General features: G+C 50.0%; 1 protein-coding gene across 1 annotated transcript in view; it reads left to right on the top strand.

The window, feature by feature from the left end:
- The window catches only part of odad1 (outer dynein arm docking complex subunit 1), a 56,851-nt gene extending 41,687 nt beyond the window's left edge, over positions 1-15,164 (top strand). The window contains exons 12-15 of the mRNA XM_038773394.1: positions 1,991-2,154; positions 8,787-8,890; positions 9,416-9,509; positions 14,976-15,164. Of these exons, the coding sequence (XP_038629322.1) occupies positions 1,991-2,154; positions 8,787-8,890; positions 9,416-9,509; positions 14,976-15,044 (431 nt within the window). The 3' untranslated portion in view covers positions 15,045-15,164. The remainder of the gene's footprint in view (positions 1-1,990; positions 2,155-8,786; positions 8,891-9,415; positions 9,510-14,975) is intronic.
- Positions 15,165-18,468: the final 3,304 nt, after the last annotated feature.

Here is an 18,468-nt window from a genome sequence, read left to right as displayed (position 1 = left end):
GTACTGGTGAATAGTGGGGTGAATCTCGGCACTGCAGCCGCTGAGAATCACCCCGTCAAACACACCCAGAAATGAATTTTAAAAACTGTAGCAACATGTATGACCGACTGACAGAAAGGGCCGACACCGTACCAGATGCAACAAGAAAGAAATGGGAGGAGGACCTGGGGATTGAGATAGGGTGGAGACTCTGGAGCGAAGCACTGCATAGGGTCAACTCCACCTCCACATGCGCAAGGCTCAGCCTGACGCAGCTAAAAGTGGTACATAGAGCCCACTTAACAAGAATCCGAATGAGTAGGTTCTTCCCAGAGGTGGAGAACAGATGTGAACGGTGCCAAAGAGGCCCGGCCAACCACGCCCACATGTTCTGGTCTTGCCCCAGACTTGTGGAGTACTGGACAGCCTTCTTCGAGGCTATGTCCAAAGTGGTGGGGGTGAGGGTGGAGCCATGCCCGATAGTGGCAGTCTTCGGGGTTTCAGACCAGCCAGATCTATTCCTGGGGAGGAGGGCGGACGCCCTTGCCTTTGCCTCCCTGATCGCCCGCCGTAGAATCCTGTTTGGCTGGCGGTCAGCAGCACCACCCAGAGCTGCAGACTGGCTGTCCGACCTCTCGGAATCTCTCCAAATGGAGAAAATCAAATTCGCCATCCGAGGGTCGGACGACGGCTTCCACAGAACGTGGGAGCCATTCACGCGACTGTTCCGGGACCTGTTTGTGGCCAACGAACAAGAGGAAGAATAGCCAGGTAGCCAAGAATCAGGGGAATGTAGTCAAGAATCAGGGGAAAGTAGCCAAGGCATGAAAGGGAGAGAGGGACTGGGAGGGAGGGAGGTGGGGGGGGGGGGGGGGGGGGGGGGGGGGAATGACTAAACCTGAGGAAAGAAAGGTGAATGACAGGGGAGGGAGGGGGGGGGGGAGACAGCTAAACCTGAGGAAAGAAAGGCGAACCATGGAGGGGGGGGGAGGGGAACAAGAGAGGAGAACCAGTGAGGTGGGGGGGGGGGGGGGGGGGGGGGCAGGGAAATGGGAGCCGGAAGGAAGGCACGGGATACCAAAACGTGCATGACATCTCCAAGAGCGGGGAACGAGGAAAATAAAGACGGAGGACGGGAGGAGCAGCAGAAGCGGAGGTGAGCGCAGGATGGCAGCGAGATCCATCCGGGAGAAGCAGGCGACAACAACACGAAGCACAGCCAAGTATCGCACACTGCAATTATCTCCCCTGCACCCAAATGTATATTTGTCTCCCTAATCCCTCTCCCCCCCCCCCCCCCCCTCCCCCCCCCCCCACAAACAGTCGGCTATTTACGTGGTGTAAATAATTGTGCCAGGTGTACAGAGCTGCCGCTGTCGAGCTGGTGCACAATACCCCACCAGTTATTCTATTTCATATTTTATTGAATTTTTTTTTTACTATGTACCATTTCCTTCTCCTTGGTTTGTTGGGGTGTGCCCTTCTCTTCTATATATGTGTATATATATTTATATGTTTCTTATCCTGTGTACATAACGGTAATTATACCTTGTTCAAAAACCCAATAAAAAACATTTATTAAAAAAAGAAGTGAATTTTAACACGTTTCATTGTGCATGAACGGATGCCTGAATTGCTGTTGATTTCACATCAAGTGTTAACTGTTTCTATGTCAATACAAACACCAAATCTGGGCCACAATTTCAGTGACCAAGTGGTCAATCTATGGAAGCAACTCTGTGAAGATGTTCAAAGCAGCAAGTATTGATCCATTCAGAAGCAACTTCAATAGATTACTTACAGCTTATTAATAAGACATGACCTCTGTTAAATATCGCATGTTTGGGAGGAACAGGTCATACATCACTCTCTAGACCCACACATAGAGAGCATTACTGTCAGCCTCCTTGGGGCCAATCCCAACAAGAGTCAGCCCCAATGGAAGGGAATGAAAAATGTCTAATCTTTAAATCCTACATAAACCTATTAATTTTATTTTTTCTGTCCACAGAAATTGAATCGCTGTTTAATAAAATGAACTGCAATCGATCTATTTTGGATGAAATGTTGGGATCTTCATCTGGAATCCGTGATAACAATGCAATGCAGTACCTTGGCCTCATTGAACAGCGTACCAATGAGCTACTATCTATCCAATCCTACCTCGCATCCAAGGTATCTATGGATCATTTCCTCCATGCGTACAATTTCTAATTTGAAGGGTTATTTATTTGTTCACAGGATGTGGGTGTCTGTGACTAGGCCAGCATTTACTGTCCATTCCTAATTGCCCTTGTGAATATAGTCGTGAGCCACCTCCTTGAACCACTACAGTCCATGTGGCGTAGGTACACCCAGAGTGCTGTTAGAAAGAATACCAGGCTTTTGATCCAGTGACAGTGAAGGAATGCCAATATAGTTCCAAGGCAAACATGTTATGTGGCTTGGAGGGGAATTTGCATGTAGTGGTGTTCCCATGCATCTGCTGCCTTTGTCCTTCTAGTTGGCAGAGGTCACAGGTTTGGAAGGTCCTGTCAAAGGAGCTTTGGTGAGTTGCTGCAGTACATTTTGTAGATGTAATTTTGAGTTGCGCAGAGAGCTACGAAGGTACGAAGTGATGTTCACTGCTCTGGATATCTTCTCCAATGTAATGCTCACCCGGCTGGTTTGTGCCATCTACTTGAAGTTGGTGAACTGCAGAATGTCCAAATATTTTGCTTCAGTATCAGCAGAACACAAACAGACTTGCCCATTTGTCACTGCAAGATTCTATCCTGTGTTATGGTGGCTGATGTGGCTCAGCATGCAGCATTTACACTTCTTATTCAGAAGGTTGTGGGTTCAAGTCCCACGCCAGAGACCTGAACACATAATCCAGGTTGATACTCTCGTTGTATACTGAGTTGAGTGCTGCCATTGCTGGAGGTGCTGTTGGATGACATGTTAAGCTGAGGTCCCTATTTGTCTGCTTGGAAAGATCCTATAGTGCAATTTTGAAGAAGAGCAAGGTGTTTTGCCAATATTGATACCTCAACCAACATCAATAGGAGCAGCATACTTAACTATTTATCTCATCGCTGTGTGTGGGAGTTTGCTATGTACTAACAACTGTTGTGTTTATTTTCTTCATCTCAGAGGTGAAGGATCTGTTCTGTAACCCATTCTTGTCACCCACCAGGGACCTTCACTCTCTCTGCCAAAAACCCTGGCACTTAGATGATTGTTTCCATGCCTATTGGTTCTGTGAGTCAATGCACAATTTGATGCGGCACTGAGCCAGGCTAAAGGGGGTCTCGGGTTTTATCCCCAGTCTATGATATCTGACATCAGCCAAGTGGTCACTGTAAAGGGAATTATTCCTTCTAATCACTGTGTGTAACACTTCAGGAAAGTGTGTGTATGGACAGCAAGTGAGGACAGGACCAGGCTCATCTTTGACACTCTCTCAAAGTCTGAATAGCTTGCCAGTTCTCATGGTCTCGGCTTAGACATAAAGAATGGGCACTTCGATAAGGTACTGGAGAGTGATAGCACCCCTGGAACCATACCTAATAATTGCTGGTGCCTTCAGGTGAGGTAAAGGAGAAAATTGGAACCACTTGGCAGTGTTAATGTTGACAAGTAAATAAACTATTGCATACAATATATTATTATTGTAAATATTATGAAAAGAGTAGTCAGTATCACAGAGCAGTAACAGCCTCCCTCGTAACAGCCTCCCCAAACAGGCCCTGGAATGTGGCGACTAGGGGCTTTTCACAGTAACTTAATTGAAGCCTACTCGTGACAATAAGTGATTTTCAATTTCAATTTCAATTCAGATATTATATTTACTTAAGATATAAAGTGGAGTGGCTAGCAATGGCGACCTTTCCCGCGTTGGAGCGGGGCCAGGGAGGAGTGGCAAGGGGGGGGAGGCCCCCCCCCCCCCCCCGAGCCGGGAGGAGTCGGAGTGTGGCAGGAGCAGCCGGGTCAGCGTAAACCAGCTGACTTACGGGAGTACGATGGAGGGTACATCGCGGCTAGGAGGGGTCCTAGCCTGGGGGGGGGGGGGGGGGGGGGGGGGGAGGGGGGTTAGGGAGGGACACCGGGTTGCTGCTGGAAAGACCAGGAACGGGAAGTGGAGGACTGGAGGGGTGGGGGGAGGGGGCCATCGCCATGGGGAGCGGGTCAGAAGGGGAGGGTCGACCCGGGGCGAGCAGGGAACAGGACATGGCTAATCGGCAGGGGAAGGGGGCGGGTCGTCCCGCGACCCGGCTGATCACTTGGAACGTGAGGGGGCTGAATGGGCCGGTCAAGAGATCAAGGGTATTCTCACACCTGAAGGGACTGAAGGCTGATGTAGCAATGTTACAGGAGACCCATTTGAAGGTAGTGGACCAGGTTCGCCTGAGAAGGGGGTGGGTGGGACAGGTGTTCCACTCTGGATTGGACGCAAAGAACCGGGGGGGTGGCGATTCTGGTGGGAAAGAGGGTGTCGTTCGTGGCGGAGGAGGTGGTGGCGGATAAGGAGGGTAGGTATGTGATGGTGAAGGGTAAGCTGCAGGGGGAGAAAGTGGTGATGGTCAACGTATATGCCCCGAACTGGGATGACGCGGGTTTTATGAGGCGCCTATTGGGCCTCATTCCGGGACTGGAGGCAGGGGCTTGATCATGGGGGGGGACTTTAACACAGTGCTGGACCCCGGGCTAGACAGATCGAGCTCAAGGACCAATAGGAGGCCGGCAGCGGCAGAAGTGCTGAGGGGGTACATGGAGCAGATGGGAGGAGTAGACCCATGGAGGTTTGGTAGGCCGAGGGCGAGGGAGTATTCCTTTTTCTCCCACGTCCATAGAGTGTACTCCAGAATCGATTTCTTCGTGTTGAGCAGGGGGCTGATCCCGAGGGTACGGGAAGCTGAGTACTCGGCCATTGCGATCTCTGATCATGCACCACATTGGGTGGATGTGGAAATGGGGGAGGCGCGGGACCAGCGCCCGCTGTGGCGGCTGGATGTGGGGCTGTTAGCGGACGACGAGGTGTGTAAAAGGGTCCGGAAGAGCATTGAGAGCTATCTGGACTTGAATGACACGGGTGAGGTGCAGGTGGGGATGGTCTGGGAGGCCCTGAAGGCAGTGATCAGGGGAGAGCTGATCTCCATAAGGGCACACAGAGAAAGAAAGGAGAGGCAGGAGAGGGAGAGGCTGGTGGGGGAGCTATTGGAAGTGGATAGGAGATATGCGGAGGCACCAGAGGAGGGGCTGCTGGGAGAACGGCGCAGCCTGCAGGTCAAGTTCGACCTGCTGACCACCAGGAAGGCAGAGACGCAGTGGAGAAGGGCGCAGGGCGCGGTCTATGAGTATGGGGAAAAGGCGAGCAGGATGCTGGCACACCAGCTTCGCAAACGAGATGCGGCTAGGGAGATTGGGGGAGTGAAGGAGAGGGGCGGGAAGGTAGTGCAGAAGGGGCAAGAAGTGAACGGGGTCTTCAGGGATTTTTACAAGGAGTTGTATCGGTCTGAGCCGCCGACGAGGAGAGGGGGAATGGAGGACTTCCTAAACAAATTGAGGTTCCCAAGGGTCGAGGAGGGGCTGGTAGAAGGGCTGGGGGCGCCAATAGGGCTAGAGGAGCTAGTCAAGGGAATAGGTCAGATGCAAGCGGGGAAGGCGCCGGGGCCAGATGGGTTCCCGGTGGAATTCTATAAGAAAAATGTGGACTTGGTGGGACCGGTACTGGTACGAGCCTTTAATGAGGCGCGAGAGGGGGGGGGGTTCTGCCCCCGACAATGTCGCAGGCTCTGATCTCCCTGATATTGAAGCGGGATAAAGACCCCGTGCAGTGCGGGTCCTACAGGCCTATCTCGCTTCTGAACGTGGATGCCAAGTTGCTGGCAAAGATCCTGGCAGCTAGAATAGAGGATTGTGTGCCAGGGGTAATCCATGAGGACCAGACGGGGTTCGTGAAGGGGCGGCAGCTCAACACGAACGTGCGGAGATTGCTGAATGTAATTATGATGCCGGCAGTGGAGGGGGAGGCTGAGATAGTGGTAGCGCTGGACGCGGAGAAGGCATTCGATAGGGTGGAGTGGGAGTACCTGTGGGAGACGTTGGAACGGTTTGGGTTTGGGGAAGGGTTTATTAAGTGGGTGAAGTTGCTCTACTCGGCCCCGACGGCGAGTGTAGTGACAAACGGGAGGAGGTCGGAGTATTTCGGGCTCCACCGAGGGACCAGGCAGGGATGTCCCCTATCCCCCTTACTTTTCGCACTGGCGATTGAACCGTTGGCGATGGCACTGAGGGGTTCAGGGGGGTGGAGAGGACTGACTAGGGGAGGGGAGGAACATCGGGTATCGCTGTATGCGGATGATCTACTGCTGTACGTGGCAGACCCAGAAGGGGGAATGCCGGAGATAATGGAACTATTAGCAGAGTTTGGGGACTTTTCGGGGTACAAACTAAATTTGGGCAAAAGTGAGGTTTTTGTGATACACCCGGGGGACCAGGGAGAGGGAATTGGGGGACTCCCCTTCAAGCGAGCAGGAAAGAGCTTTAGGTACTTAGGGGTGTAGGTGGCAAGGAACTGGGGGACCCTCCACAAGTTGAACTTTTCCAGGCTGGTGGAACAGATGGAGGAGGAATTTAAGAGGTGGGACATGGTACCGCTGTCGCTGGCGGGGAGGGTGCAGTCAATCAAAATGACGGTCCTCCCAAGGTTCTTGTTTTTATTTCAGTGCTTGCCCATCTTCCTCCCTAGGGCCTTCTTCAAAAAGGTGACGAGTAGCATCATGAGCTACGTGTGGGCGCGCGGCACCCCAAGGGTGAGGAGGGTCTTTTTGGAGCGGAGTAGGGGCAGTGGAGGGCTGGCACTACCCAATCTCTCGGGGTATTACTGGGCGGCAAATGTGTCGATGGTGCGCAAGTGGATGATGGAAGGGGAGGGGGCAGCTTGGAAACGAATGGAGAGGGCGTCCTGTGGCAACACAAGCCTGGGGGCCCTAGTAACGGCACCATGGCCGCTCCCCCCCACGAGGTACACCACGAGCCCGGTGGTGGCGGCCACCCTCAAGATATGGGGGCAGTGGAGGCGACACAGGGGGGAAAAGGGAGGTCTGTTGGCGGCGCCAATAAGAGGGAACCATAGATTCATCCCGGGGAACATCGACGGGGGATTTCAGAGCTGGTACAGGGTGGGCATACGGCAGCTGAAGGACCTGTTTATAGAGGGGAGGTTTGCGAGCCTGGGAGGGCTGGAGGAGAAGTTTGAGCTCCCCCCGGGAAACATGTTCAGATATTTACAAGTGAAGGCATTTGCTAGGCGGCAGGTGGAGGGGTTCCCCCTGCTCCCCAGTAAGGGGGCGAGTGATAGGGTGCTCTCGGGGGTCTGGGTCGGAGGGGGGAGGATATCGGACATCTACAAGATAATGCAGGAGGCGGAGGAAGCATCGGGGGAGGAGCTGAAAGCCAAGTGGGAAGGGGAGCTGGGAGAGCAGATAGAAGACGGGACGTGGGCGGATGCACTGGAGAAGGTCAATTCTTCCTCCTCGTGTGCGAGGCTGAGCCTCATTCAATTTAAGGTGCTGCATAGAGCTCACATGACGGGGACAAGGATGAGCCGGTTCTTTGGGGGTGAGGACAGGTGTGTCAGATGTCGGGGAAGCCCAGCGAACCATGTGCATATGTTCTGGGCATGTCCGGTGCTGGAAGGGTTCTGGAAGGGGGTGGCAAGGACGGTGTCGAAGGTGGTGGGGTCCAGGGTCAAACCAGGATGGGGGCTTGCGATCTTTGGGGTCGGGTAGAACCGGGGGTACAGGAGGCTAGGGAGGCCGGAATACTGGCCTTTGCGTCCCTAGTGGCTCGACGAAGGATATTAATTCAATGGAAGGACGCGAGGCCTCCAAGCGTTGAAACTTGGATTAACGATATGGCTAGCTATATTCAGCTAGAAAGGATCAAATTTGCCCTGAGAGGGTCGGTACAGGGATTCTCCAGGCGGTGGCAACCCTTCCTTGACTTTTTAGATCAGAGATAGGCGTTCGGGGTCGTGGCAGCAGCAACCCGGGGGGGGGGGAGGGGGGGGGAGGGGAGGGGAGGGAGGGGAGGGGAGGGGAGGGGAGGGAGGGGAGGGGAGGGGAGGGGAGGGGAGGGGAGGGAGGGGAGGGGAGGGGAGGGGAGGGAGGGGAGGGGAGGGAGGGGAGGGGAAGGGAGGGGAGGGAGGGGAGGGGAGGGGAGGGAGGGGAGGGGAAGGGAGGGGAGGGAGGGGAGGGGAAGGGAGGGGAGGGGAGGGAGGGGAGGGGGGGAGGGGAGGGGGGCAGTAATGGTCGTGGGGGGACATGCACGACTGTAACGCGGGCAAGTCTGCTCGCTGCTCATGTCTGAAACTGTAGGCTGCCTTGTTTGTTAAGTTGTTGCTTGGGGGGGGGGGGGGGGGGAGGACTGGTGCGCGCGAGAGGGCGGGCGAGGGAGGGATATTTGCCTAGAGGGATTGTGTTGTAAATAATTTAAAAATTAGTAGGGGTAAATGTCTGTATGGAAAAACTCTTTCAATAAAAATTATTTTAAAAAAAAGATATAAAGTGGAAAAGAAAAAACTTGCATGGCTGTGGAAGAGCAGAAGAGTGGGGCTAATTGGATGACTCTTTCGAAGAGCCAGCATATAAGTATGATGGGCTGAATGGTTTCATATGGTGCTGTCTGATACTAGTCCTGGATTGACTCATGTAAAAGTTTATAGACTGATTAAATTCATTTCAAGTTGTTCTCAAGTTAAGTGGGTCTCTTTATGTGTGTGTTACACTAATATTTACTCTTCTATTCCCTCTTCACTCCAGGATTACGACAGACCATATGACGCACGGGAAGCTGCCATTTTGCTGATGGGCCAGAATCTGAAAAATCCCCCCCAGCCAATATACATTGAACCTCCCACCACTGGGTCTGTACCTTCCACCTCAAGTCTTTTGCAGTGACCAACACAGGGGCAGTGACCAACACAACAATGAGCTCACAATGTCATGGAGATTGTAAATTGTTCTTTGTTGATTAATATTTTTCCTCTTGCTTTATAAATAATTTTTTCACGACATTCACAAAACAGGAGCCTGCGCAGACATCATCTGGCCTCTGATTGTTCCTTTTTTGGGGATGATTCTCATTAGAGGTCTATGAAAAGTGCACCAGGAGTGATATTGGGGTAGTGCAAATGTAGCAATAGCAGATCAGCATTTCACACTACTCCTGAATGAAAATGGCAATCAGGTACATGAATGTTGGATAGAAGCACGTGATCATGTTCAGGGGAGAGGAAGAAAATTGGGCGAAGGAGGGATTGGGTGGAGGGGGGGTTCCAAAGAGACTCCAATTGGATTTTCTTCCCTTACCATTTTGATTAGAATGTTCAGTGATAGTGATGTTTGGATCAAAATGTAAGAGCTAATTTCTGTTGATAACTCTTTTCCAGAAACGATAATGACAGTGATGTGGAATCTCCAGTGACTGATGAAGAAGAAAGGCCTCTGACTCAGAATGAGTTACGGCAAAGAATACTCAAAGGGGTAAGACCAGAGTGTGTGACCTACTAACTAAAGACCTCACACCTACCTTTCTCTCCCATGACCGATTATAATAATTTTTATTGTCATTAACACTGCAATGGAGTTACTGTGAAAATCCCCAAGTCGCCACATTCGGGTACACGGAGGGAAATATTGCTCCAGCACATCTCCTATAGTTAAGTTGGGTTTGGACCCCACCACTCTCAGGATGCTGATTCTAAACACCTTGGGCGGGATTCGCCCCCCCCCCCCCCCCCCCCCCCCCCCCCCCCCCGCCGCCGAATGGGAGAATCGCCGGGGCACTGCGCAAACTGCGCCACACTGCCCCAACCCCCGCACGGGATTCTCCCAGCCCCCCGAAACCAGTGCCACGTGAATCGCGCCAGGCCACTCGGAGAATGGCCGCAAACAGCGAACGACGATTCTCCGGCACGCAAACACGGGGAGAATGTGCAAACTCCACACGGACAGTGACCCAGAGCCGGGATCGAACCTGGGACCTCAGCGCCGTGAGGCAGCAGGGCTAACCACTAGGCCACCGTGCTGCCCCCGCATGCGTTAGTTGGTGCCGGCCCAACTGCGTCTGTGACGCTGCACCGAGGCCCCGCCCCCGTAAATCGCGCGACGCCCCTGCTAGCCCCACGGAGGGCGGACAATAGGGGTCTGGGAATGGGCGCCGACGCCGGAGTAAACAGTCCAGTTTTTATTCCGGCGTCGGCACCTAGACTCCTGTTACTTTTTTTCTTTATTCTTTCATGGGATGTGGGCATGGATGGCTGGGCCAGACCATTTCAGAGGACAGTTGGAGTCAACTATATTGTTGGGGGTCTGGAGTCACATGTAGTCCAGGCCAGGCAAAGGCAGCAGATTTCCTTCCCCAAGGACATTAGTGAACTAGAGGGGTTTTCACAACAATCAGTGATAGTTATATGGTCATCATTACTGAGAATACCGTTCATCCTCAGAATTATTCATTAATTGATTTGTTTTTACATATATAAATTTGGAGCACGCCATTCGGCCTATCAAGCCTGTTCTACCATTTGATAAAATTATGGCTGATCTGTTTGTGGCCTCAACTCGACTATCAACCTCCGAAATCCTTTAACTCCCTTGTCAATCAAGAATCTGTCTGTCACGGCTTTAAAAATATTCAATGACCTTGCCTCCACTGCTCTCTGGGGGAGAGAATTTCACAGCCCAACTAACCTCTGAGAGAAAAAATGCTCTTCACATCTTTGTCTCAAATGTCACCCCAACTCTTCACTTTGTTTTATTGAGCCTATTCCACCACATCACTCCTCACACCTACTTACCTTCTATACTAATCCATCCTCCTCTTCACACTTTCTCACTTGACCATCCATCTCCCAATGGCTGAGTCAGCCCCTCCAGATATGAAGATTTAAAAAAAAATAGATATGCAGATTGCTGATGATGTGGAGCATAAATCTATGAAGCTAACAACAATCTCCAGTGTCACATTGCCATACAACCATCAATCAACATTGACAATGTTATAGACAAAGACATTTATCTTCCTGATGCTGATAGTTAAACCAAACTCTATACAGGCATGAGAGATTCTGTCCATTAAGGTGTTCCTCCGTAGGAATGTTCATGTGGCATCATTGCTATTGGGGATAGGGTAGGCTGATGGTAATGTCACTGGACTAGTAATCCAGAGACTAATGTGATTTAAATTCAGTTAATAAATCTGTAATATAAAACTAGTCTCCGCAATAGTGACCATGAGCGGAATTCTCTGACCCCCCGGGGGGGTCGGAGAATCGCCCGGCGCCGGCGTCAATCCCGCCCCTGCTGTGGCCCGAATTCTCTGCCACCCAGGAATCGGCGGGGGTGGAAATCGCGCCGTGCCAGTCGGCGGGCCCCCCACGTCGGTTGGCGGGGCCCTCGCGGCGATTCTCCGGCCCGCGATGGGCCGAAGTCCCGCCGCTGACAGGCCATTCCCACCGGCGGGAATCAAAACACCTCTGGTGCCGGCGGGATTGGCGGCGTGGGCGGGCTCCGGGGTCCTGGGGGGGGGGGGGGGGCGCGGGGCGATCTGACCCCGGGGGTGCCCCCACGGTGGCCTCGCCCGCGATCGGGGGGCCACCAATCGCCGGGCGGGCCTGTGCCATGGGGGCACTCTTTTTCTTCCGCCCCGCTATGGCGTTCACCATGGCGGGGCGGAAGACCCCCTCCCCTGTGCATGCGCCGGTATGACATCAGCAGCTGCTGACGCACCAGCGTATGCGCGGACTTACGCCGGCCGGCGAAGGCCTTTCGGCCACAGCTGGCGGGGCGCCAAAGGCCATTCACGCCGGCCGGCGGAGTGGGAACCACTCCGGCGCGGGCCTAGCCCCTCAATGTGAGGGCTTGGCCCCTAAAGATGCGGTGAATTCCGCACCTTTGGGGAGGCCCGACGCCGGAGTGGTCGACGCCACTCCAATACGTCGGGAACCCCCGCCCCGCCGGGTAGGGGAGAATCCTGGCCCATATCATCAATTGTTGTGAAAATCCAGGGCAGCACAGTAGCTAGCACTCCTGCCTTACGGCCCTGAGGCCCCAGGTTCGACCCCGGCCCCGGATCACTGTGTGTGGAATTTGGACATTCTCCTCGTGTCTCACCCCTACAACCCGAAGATGTGCCGGGTAGGTGGATAGTCCATGCTAAGTTGGCCCTTAATTAGAAAAAAAATTGGGTACTCTAAATGTAATTTTTTTGGTTGTTTTTTTTAAAAATAAATTAACTACCCAATTATTTGTTTCCAATTAAGGGGCAATTTGGTAAGGCCAATCCACCTAACGTGCACATCTTTGGATTGTGGGGGTGAGACACACGTAGACACGGGGAGAATGTGAAAACTCCACACAGAGTGACCCAGGGCTAGGATCGAACCCGGGTCCTCAGTGCCGTAGGCAGCAATGCTAACCACTGTGCCACCGTGTTGCTGGATACTCTAAATTTATATATATATTTTTTAATTGTTGCAAAAATCCATCTGGGCCACTGACGCCATTTAGGGAAGGAAATCTTCCAGGACTGATCTACATATGACTCCAGACCCACAATGGGATTAATTTTTAACTGCCCTGTGTAATAGCTGAGCAAGTCACTCAGTTCAAAGGAATGACTGGGGCTGGTTTAGCACAGTGGGCTAAACAGCTGGCTTGTAATGCAGAACAATGCCAGCAGCGCGGCTTCAATTCCTGTACCAGCCTCCCCGAACAGGTGCCGGAATGTGGTGACTAGAGGCTTTTCACAGGTGCTTCAGTTTCCTCCCACAGTCCAAAGATGGACAGGTCAGGTGGATTGGCCGTGATCAATGAGCGGGGTTACAGGGATATGGCCGAGGTAGCGTGCTCTTTCAGAGGGTTGATGAAGACTTGATGGGCTGAATGGTCTCCTTCTGCACTGTCGGGATTCTACGTACTATGATTAATATCATAAGAAGGCCGTCCTCGGAATGCTAAGCAATTGTTAGCCATGGTTAATTTTCTTGTGTTAATTACACTTGCGAACCAGGTACACTTCATGATACAGTAAAAGCTACAAATCCTACTTAATGTGAAATAGGGTGATTTTACCACCAAAAAAAAGCAATTTATCTGTTCTAGTTCCCCATATATCTCAGGCTTTCCAACTAATGAAAATATTGGCTGAAAATGTACGTTGTGTGCAACATCAGATTGTTTTTGCTGTGGGTATTTAGAGACAAAACATAAAATTGTGGAGTTAATCATTTAAGTGTCACCTTATTTATAAGACAGCACATTAGTTGCTGATGGGGTTCATATCAGTTAGTTCCATTGATTGCATTCATTTAGACAACTTGTGAGTACACGTTTCACATTAATGTCAGGATTGAGCAGGGTAGCAGAAACATTTCTTACCCTATCATACTTCATATTAATTGATTCAATTTAAATTCCACCACTTGTCGTGGTGGCATTTGAACCCATGTTCCCAGAGCATTAGCCTGAGCCTTTAGGTTACGAGGCCAGGGACGTTAAAACACAGAAAACTCCCCGTCTCATCAGCAACTTCAATGTCCTCCAATTATTTCTCTACTTCCCACAATTTTGATTGTTCTGGTCATAGCATTTACAGTGCAGAAGGAGACCATTCGGCCCATCGAATCTGCACCGGTTCTTGGAAAGAGCACCCTACTTAAACCCACGCCTCCACCCTATCCCCGTAAGCCAACCTCACCTTTTTAGACACTAAGGGCAATTTAATTTTTCTTTTTAAATTTAGAGTACCCAATTCATTTTTTCCAATTAAGGGGCAATTTAGTGTGGCCAATCCACCTAACCTGCACACCTTTTGGGTTGTGGGGGAGAGACCCACGCAAACACGGGGAGAATGTGCAAACTCCACATGGACAGTGACCCAGAGTCAGGATCGAACCTGGGACCTCGGCGCCATGAGGCTGCAGGGCTAACCCACTGCGCCACCGTGCTGCCATCTAAGGGCAATTTAGCATGGCCAATCCACCTAACCTGCACATCTTTGGACTGTGGGAGGAAATCGGAGCACCCGGAGAAAACCCATGCGCATACGGGGAGAACGTGCAGACTCCGCACAGACAGTGACTCAAGCCAGGAATTGAACCTTGGACACTGGAGCTGTGAAGCAACTGTGCTAACCACTGTGCTACCGTGCTGCTCAGTTCTTCCAGATGTCACCGAAGCCAGTTTTTCTTTTTGCGACCTGTGACCATGATGTTTTAACTGAGTTAAATCATTTCACTAACATGATGGAAGGAGAAATGATACACAGAGAGAACAGGTATTTGAAACTCCAAGGTTACCAAGCAACATTTCCTCTGGACTTCAGAATCAAATACCAACAAACATTTAGTCCAGAGATACCACAAAGACTTGGCTGGTTAAGGTGCAGGTGTTAATTGTGGTTCAATGGGTAAAAAACTTTTGTCTCTTTGAGTCAGAACATTGTCAGTTTAAATCGCACCCCAGAAACTTGAGCCCATTATGGAAGCTGCACACTGCAATGCAGTACTGAGGGTGTGTTGAACTTTCAGCGATACCATCTTTCAGATGAGATGTTAAATCTAGGTCCCGGGTGCTCTCTTGGGTGGATGTAAAAAAACTCCCATATATTTGAAGATCAGGGGAGTTTTTACTGCTGTCCTATTAATATTAATCCCTCAACCAACATCACTAAAATAGATTAGCTGACTGCAATGTAATGTTGTAATACATTCAGATGCTGGCAAGGGGAGGATTTACAAGAATTTGTTTTCTATGACCAGAGATTGATACAGAGCCAGCAGTATAACTCAAACTTGACGACCCGGAATCGGTCAACCTAGGGCCTGTATTATATGCACCTTCAGGCAGCCAGCTTTTGCTATTTGTTTAATGGTTGCTCTCAATCCCTCTGGTTGCTATGCCATTGTGTTGATGCGTTCAGCTATTCCACAACTCAATGTTTTTTAGGTGATGAAGAAAGAAGCAAAGGCATTGAAGAAAAGCATTCATTATGACCGCTCTCAACAAAAGCCCTAAACCAAGAAATGCTAAGGAAGATCATATTCACAAGATTTACTACTTTAGAATTATAGAGGTTAACATTTCTGCATCGTTTTTTCACACCAGACTTCTCTCGATATGTTCATCCTTGTTGGGTATAGATTTTTGCTCATTTTTGCTGCATTTTTCAATTCAAATAAGCTCTAAATCCAAACTAACATGTAAGAAATGAAATCACTGTCTTTTATATAATTCTTTAAATTGGAACACAGCAGCGTCCTCTGAGTGATGAATCAGCTTCTGCATACAGGTTGTTGAAGCTGAGAATAGGAAACTCTGGGGGTTACTTAATTGGAATGGTCAGTCATGGATCGGCACTGGAGGTCATTAATAGCTATTGCTTCTTATCAGCTATCCTTGTCAAAGTACAACTTGAGGGATATTGCCTTTTAATTAAGTGTTTACAGGTCCAGACGGTGTGACTGGAATTAATTCACCAGGCAGGAATGTTCCCTTCCAATCAGAGGAACACTTCAGCAATCAGCCGCTGATCTTCAGGTCAGCTTTTCCAAGGCAGCCTTCAGGGTGAGCGAAAATGTAGAATTGCCGAGCAGAAACTGATAGATAAGTTCCGCACCCATGGGTACAGCCTCAACCGGGACCTTGGATTCATGTCGCACTACATTCACCCCCCACCATCTGGCCTGGGCTTGCAAAATCCTACCAACTGTCCTGGCTTGAGACAATTCACACCTCTTTAACCTGTGATTATCCCTCTCTCCAGTCACACCGTCTGGACCTGTAAAGACTTAATTACCAGCAAAGACTCGCATTCAAAGTATTATCCTGCATCATTGACTTTGTCTATATATGTGTTTGTGGATCCCATCTCTTCATTCACCCGATGAAGGAGCTGCGCTCCGAAAGCTAGTGATTCTAAACAAACCTGTTGGACTTTAACCTGGTGCTGTAAGACTTTTTACTGTGCCCACCTTAGAAGGACAAGAGCAGAAGGTGCATAGGGATAATTCCAGCTCTAACCGCGCGTCACCCGCCCCCCCCCCCCCCCCCCCCCCCCCCCCCAAGTCACACATCATCATGATTTGCCAATGATGTTCACATTCTGACAATGAATACAGATATTCCCCACAAAGAGCTCATTCTAATCATGCATTTTAGAATTAACGCAATTTTAAAAACAGGCAAGTGTGTTGAATTGTGCTGCTGGCCGTGACTGCAATTTTCACATTACTGTGGTTACTGTGTGACTCAGGGGGCAGATGTCCTGGCTGGATTGGTACTGAAACCCCAGGGGAACTCCTGGTTCTCCCCTCCCCACCAATTCTATTCAGAGTCACAGCAATCCCCTGTGGATTGACTAATAAAGGTTCACTTTTAATCTTGAAAATTCCATAAATCTTTGTTTTAATTTGCAATCGAAAATAACATTGGAAATTCTAATCTTTCATATTCAATATTAATTTGACTTTGTTATTAATAAATACATTCACATCTTGTAGAAATAAAGAAAAAAATATTGGCATTTAAACTTGGCAGGTTTTTATTTGTCCTTTCCCTGAGTTTTTGCCCAGTGACTCACCGCAGGGCAAAGGCCACTTTCCGTGCTTCTGGTACTGCTCTGGCCAAGGTCAACTGACTCGCTGCAGATCTATCGCCTGTACTATTGTTGACTTTTAGATTTATTGGGATCATTTTAACCTAACTCACCTGGTGGGAAACTGCGGAGAGTGAATTGAGACATCTGCATTTCTCACCACACGTTTTACATTTGGTCCAATTTTATTTTCCATTGGTTTCTGAATATAAACCATGCAGCCAGACCAGCTCCAGTCAGTTCCTCAGTTGGTTGGAAGTGCTCTCATTGTAATTTCAACTATGGAGATCAGTCTGATTGCCTTCCTCACCAGCAATTACATCTGAAGGCCCACACTGTAACACCATGTACAACCACTGTCCCAGCATTCACACTAGGTTGCTCTACTGCACTGGGACACAAGTTCACTAAATAGATGTGTTCCATCTGTCCAGTGATATATCCCTGACCCCTGCCACATAACCTAACTGGCTCCTGGCTGGCCCTTATGGTTTTTGCCTCCATCTCTTCCAGAGAATTAATCTGAACTTGTGTGAAGGAGCTCTTCCTAACCACAGTTCTCTACGTTAATTTCACTAGTTTGAACACCGTTGTTAGTCACACTGTTATTGCAAATATTCATGTAGGGTACTGGGTTTGCTTTTCCCATATCCTTTTGTATCCTTCTATCATTTTGAATAAAGGTTTGAGTTAAGTCTAATCATGGGTTTTATTAACATAAACAATTATAAACATCACTTAGTGCACTGTTCAATGGTTGAATTGATCCATATTTGATTATGTTAGTCTATTGACTGATCTATGTTCACTGTGCTAGACTTATTAAGCCTGGGTGTAACCTCTGAGAGCTAAAGTAAGCCGAAGCATCCAGAAACACCTCAGAGCTATGAACATGTGTGGATGGAGACAACTTGTAATTCAAGAGATATTTTAAAGCACTGTAAATAAACCTGTTTTGGACTTAAAACTAGTATTATCTCTACAATGCTTGGAGGTAAATCAGACATCTAAAGTAGACAACAAACCGACAATAAAATAATACTTAGCAATTTTTAAAACATTTTAAATAATTTACCAGAAATTAAAAGTTGTAATTTACCTTGCTCGTTATTTGGTCCTGTATAAATGACTGATGGGAAATCAACAGATCTATTAAGATCTCAATGAAGTGGTGTGCTAGACATTGAGCTCTTGTAAAAAGTTATCAGTCAATTCCTGAGTTCACAGAAAGATTGGGCGTGATTCTCCGCACCCGGGAGAAATCGTGAGGCTGGCGTCAAAAACGGGCGGGTTTGACGCCAGCCTCCACCCCCCGACCGGGAACCGATTCTGGTCCCCGGTGGGGGCTAGCATCCCGCGGCCGTGAACTCCGGCATCGCGGGCTTAACGAATTTCGTTAAGCCCGCTAGCCAGAGTTAGTGACGGCTGACGCGTCAGATGACGTCAGCCGCGCATGCGCGGATTGGACGACTCCAACCCACGTATGCGCGGATGACGTCATCACGCATTTGTGTGAAACCCGCGCATACGCGGGCCGGTATGCCCCTCAGCCGCCGCGCGAATGGATACAGCGGGGCGGCGGAAGGATAAAGAGTGCGCGGGGTAAGTACCCGCTGCCCTCGATCGGTGTCCACCGATCGTGGGCCCATGGCACCCTTGGCACGGCCGTGGTACTGCCGTGCCAATCGGTGCCATGGTTCCCCAGATCGGGACTTTACGGCCGTTTTTACGAACGGTCAGACCAGGTGTGTTTGACGTTCATAAAAACGGTCGTAAAGGCCTTGGAATTCGGCCCATCGGCCAGCTGAGAATCGCTGCTCGCCGTAAAAAAACGGCGGGCAGCGA

Source organism: Scyliorhinus canicula, chromosome 16, assembly GCF_902713615.1.
Source record: "Scyliorhinus canicula chromosome 16, sScyCan1.1, whole genome shotgun sequence".
NCBI lineage: Eukaryota > Metazoa > Chordata > Chondrichthyes > Carcharhiniformes > Scyliorhinidae > Scyliorhinus > Scyliorhinus canicula.
Note: the sequence above shows the minus strand (reverse complement) of the source record. Positions and strands in the feature narration are given on the sequence as shown.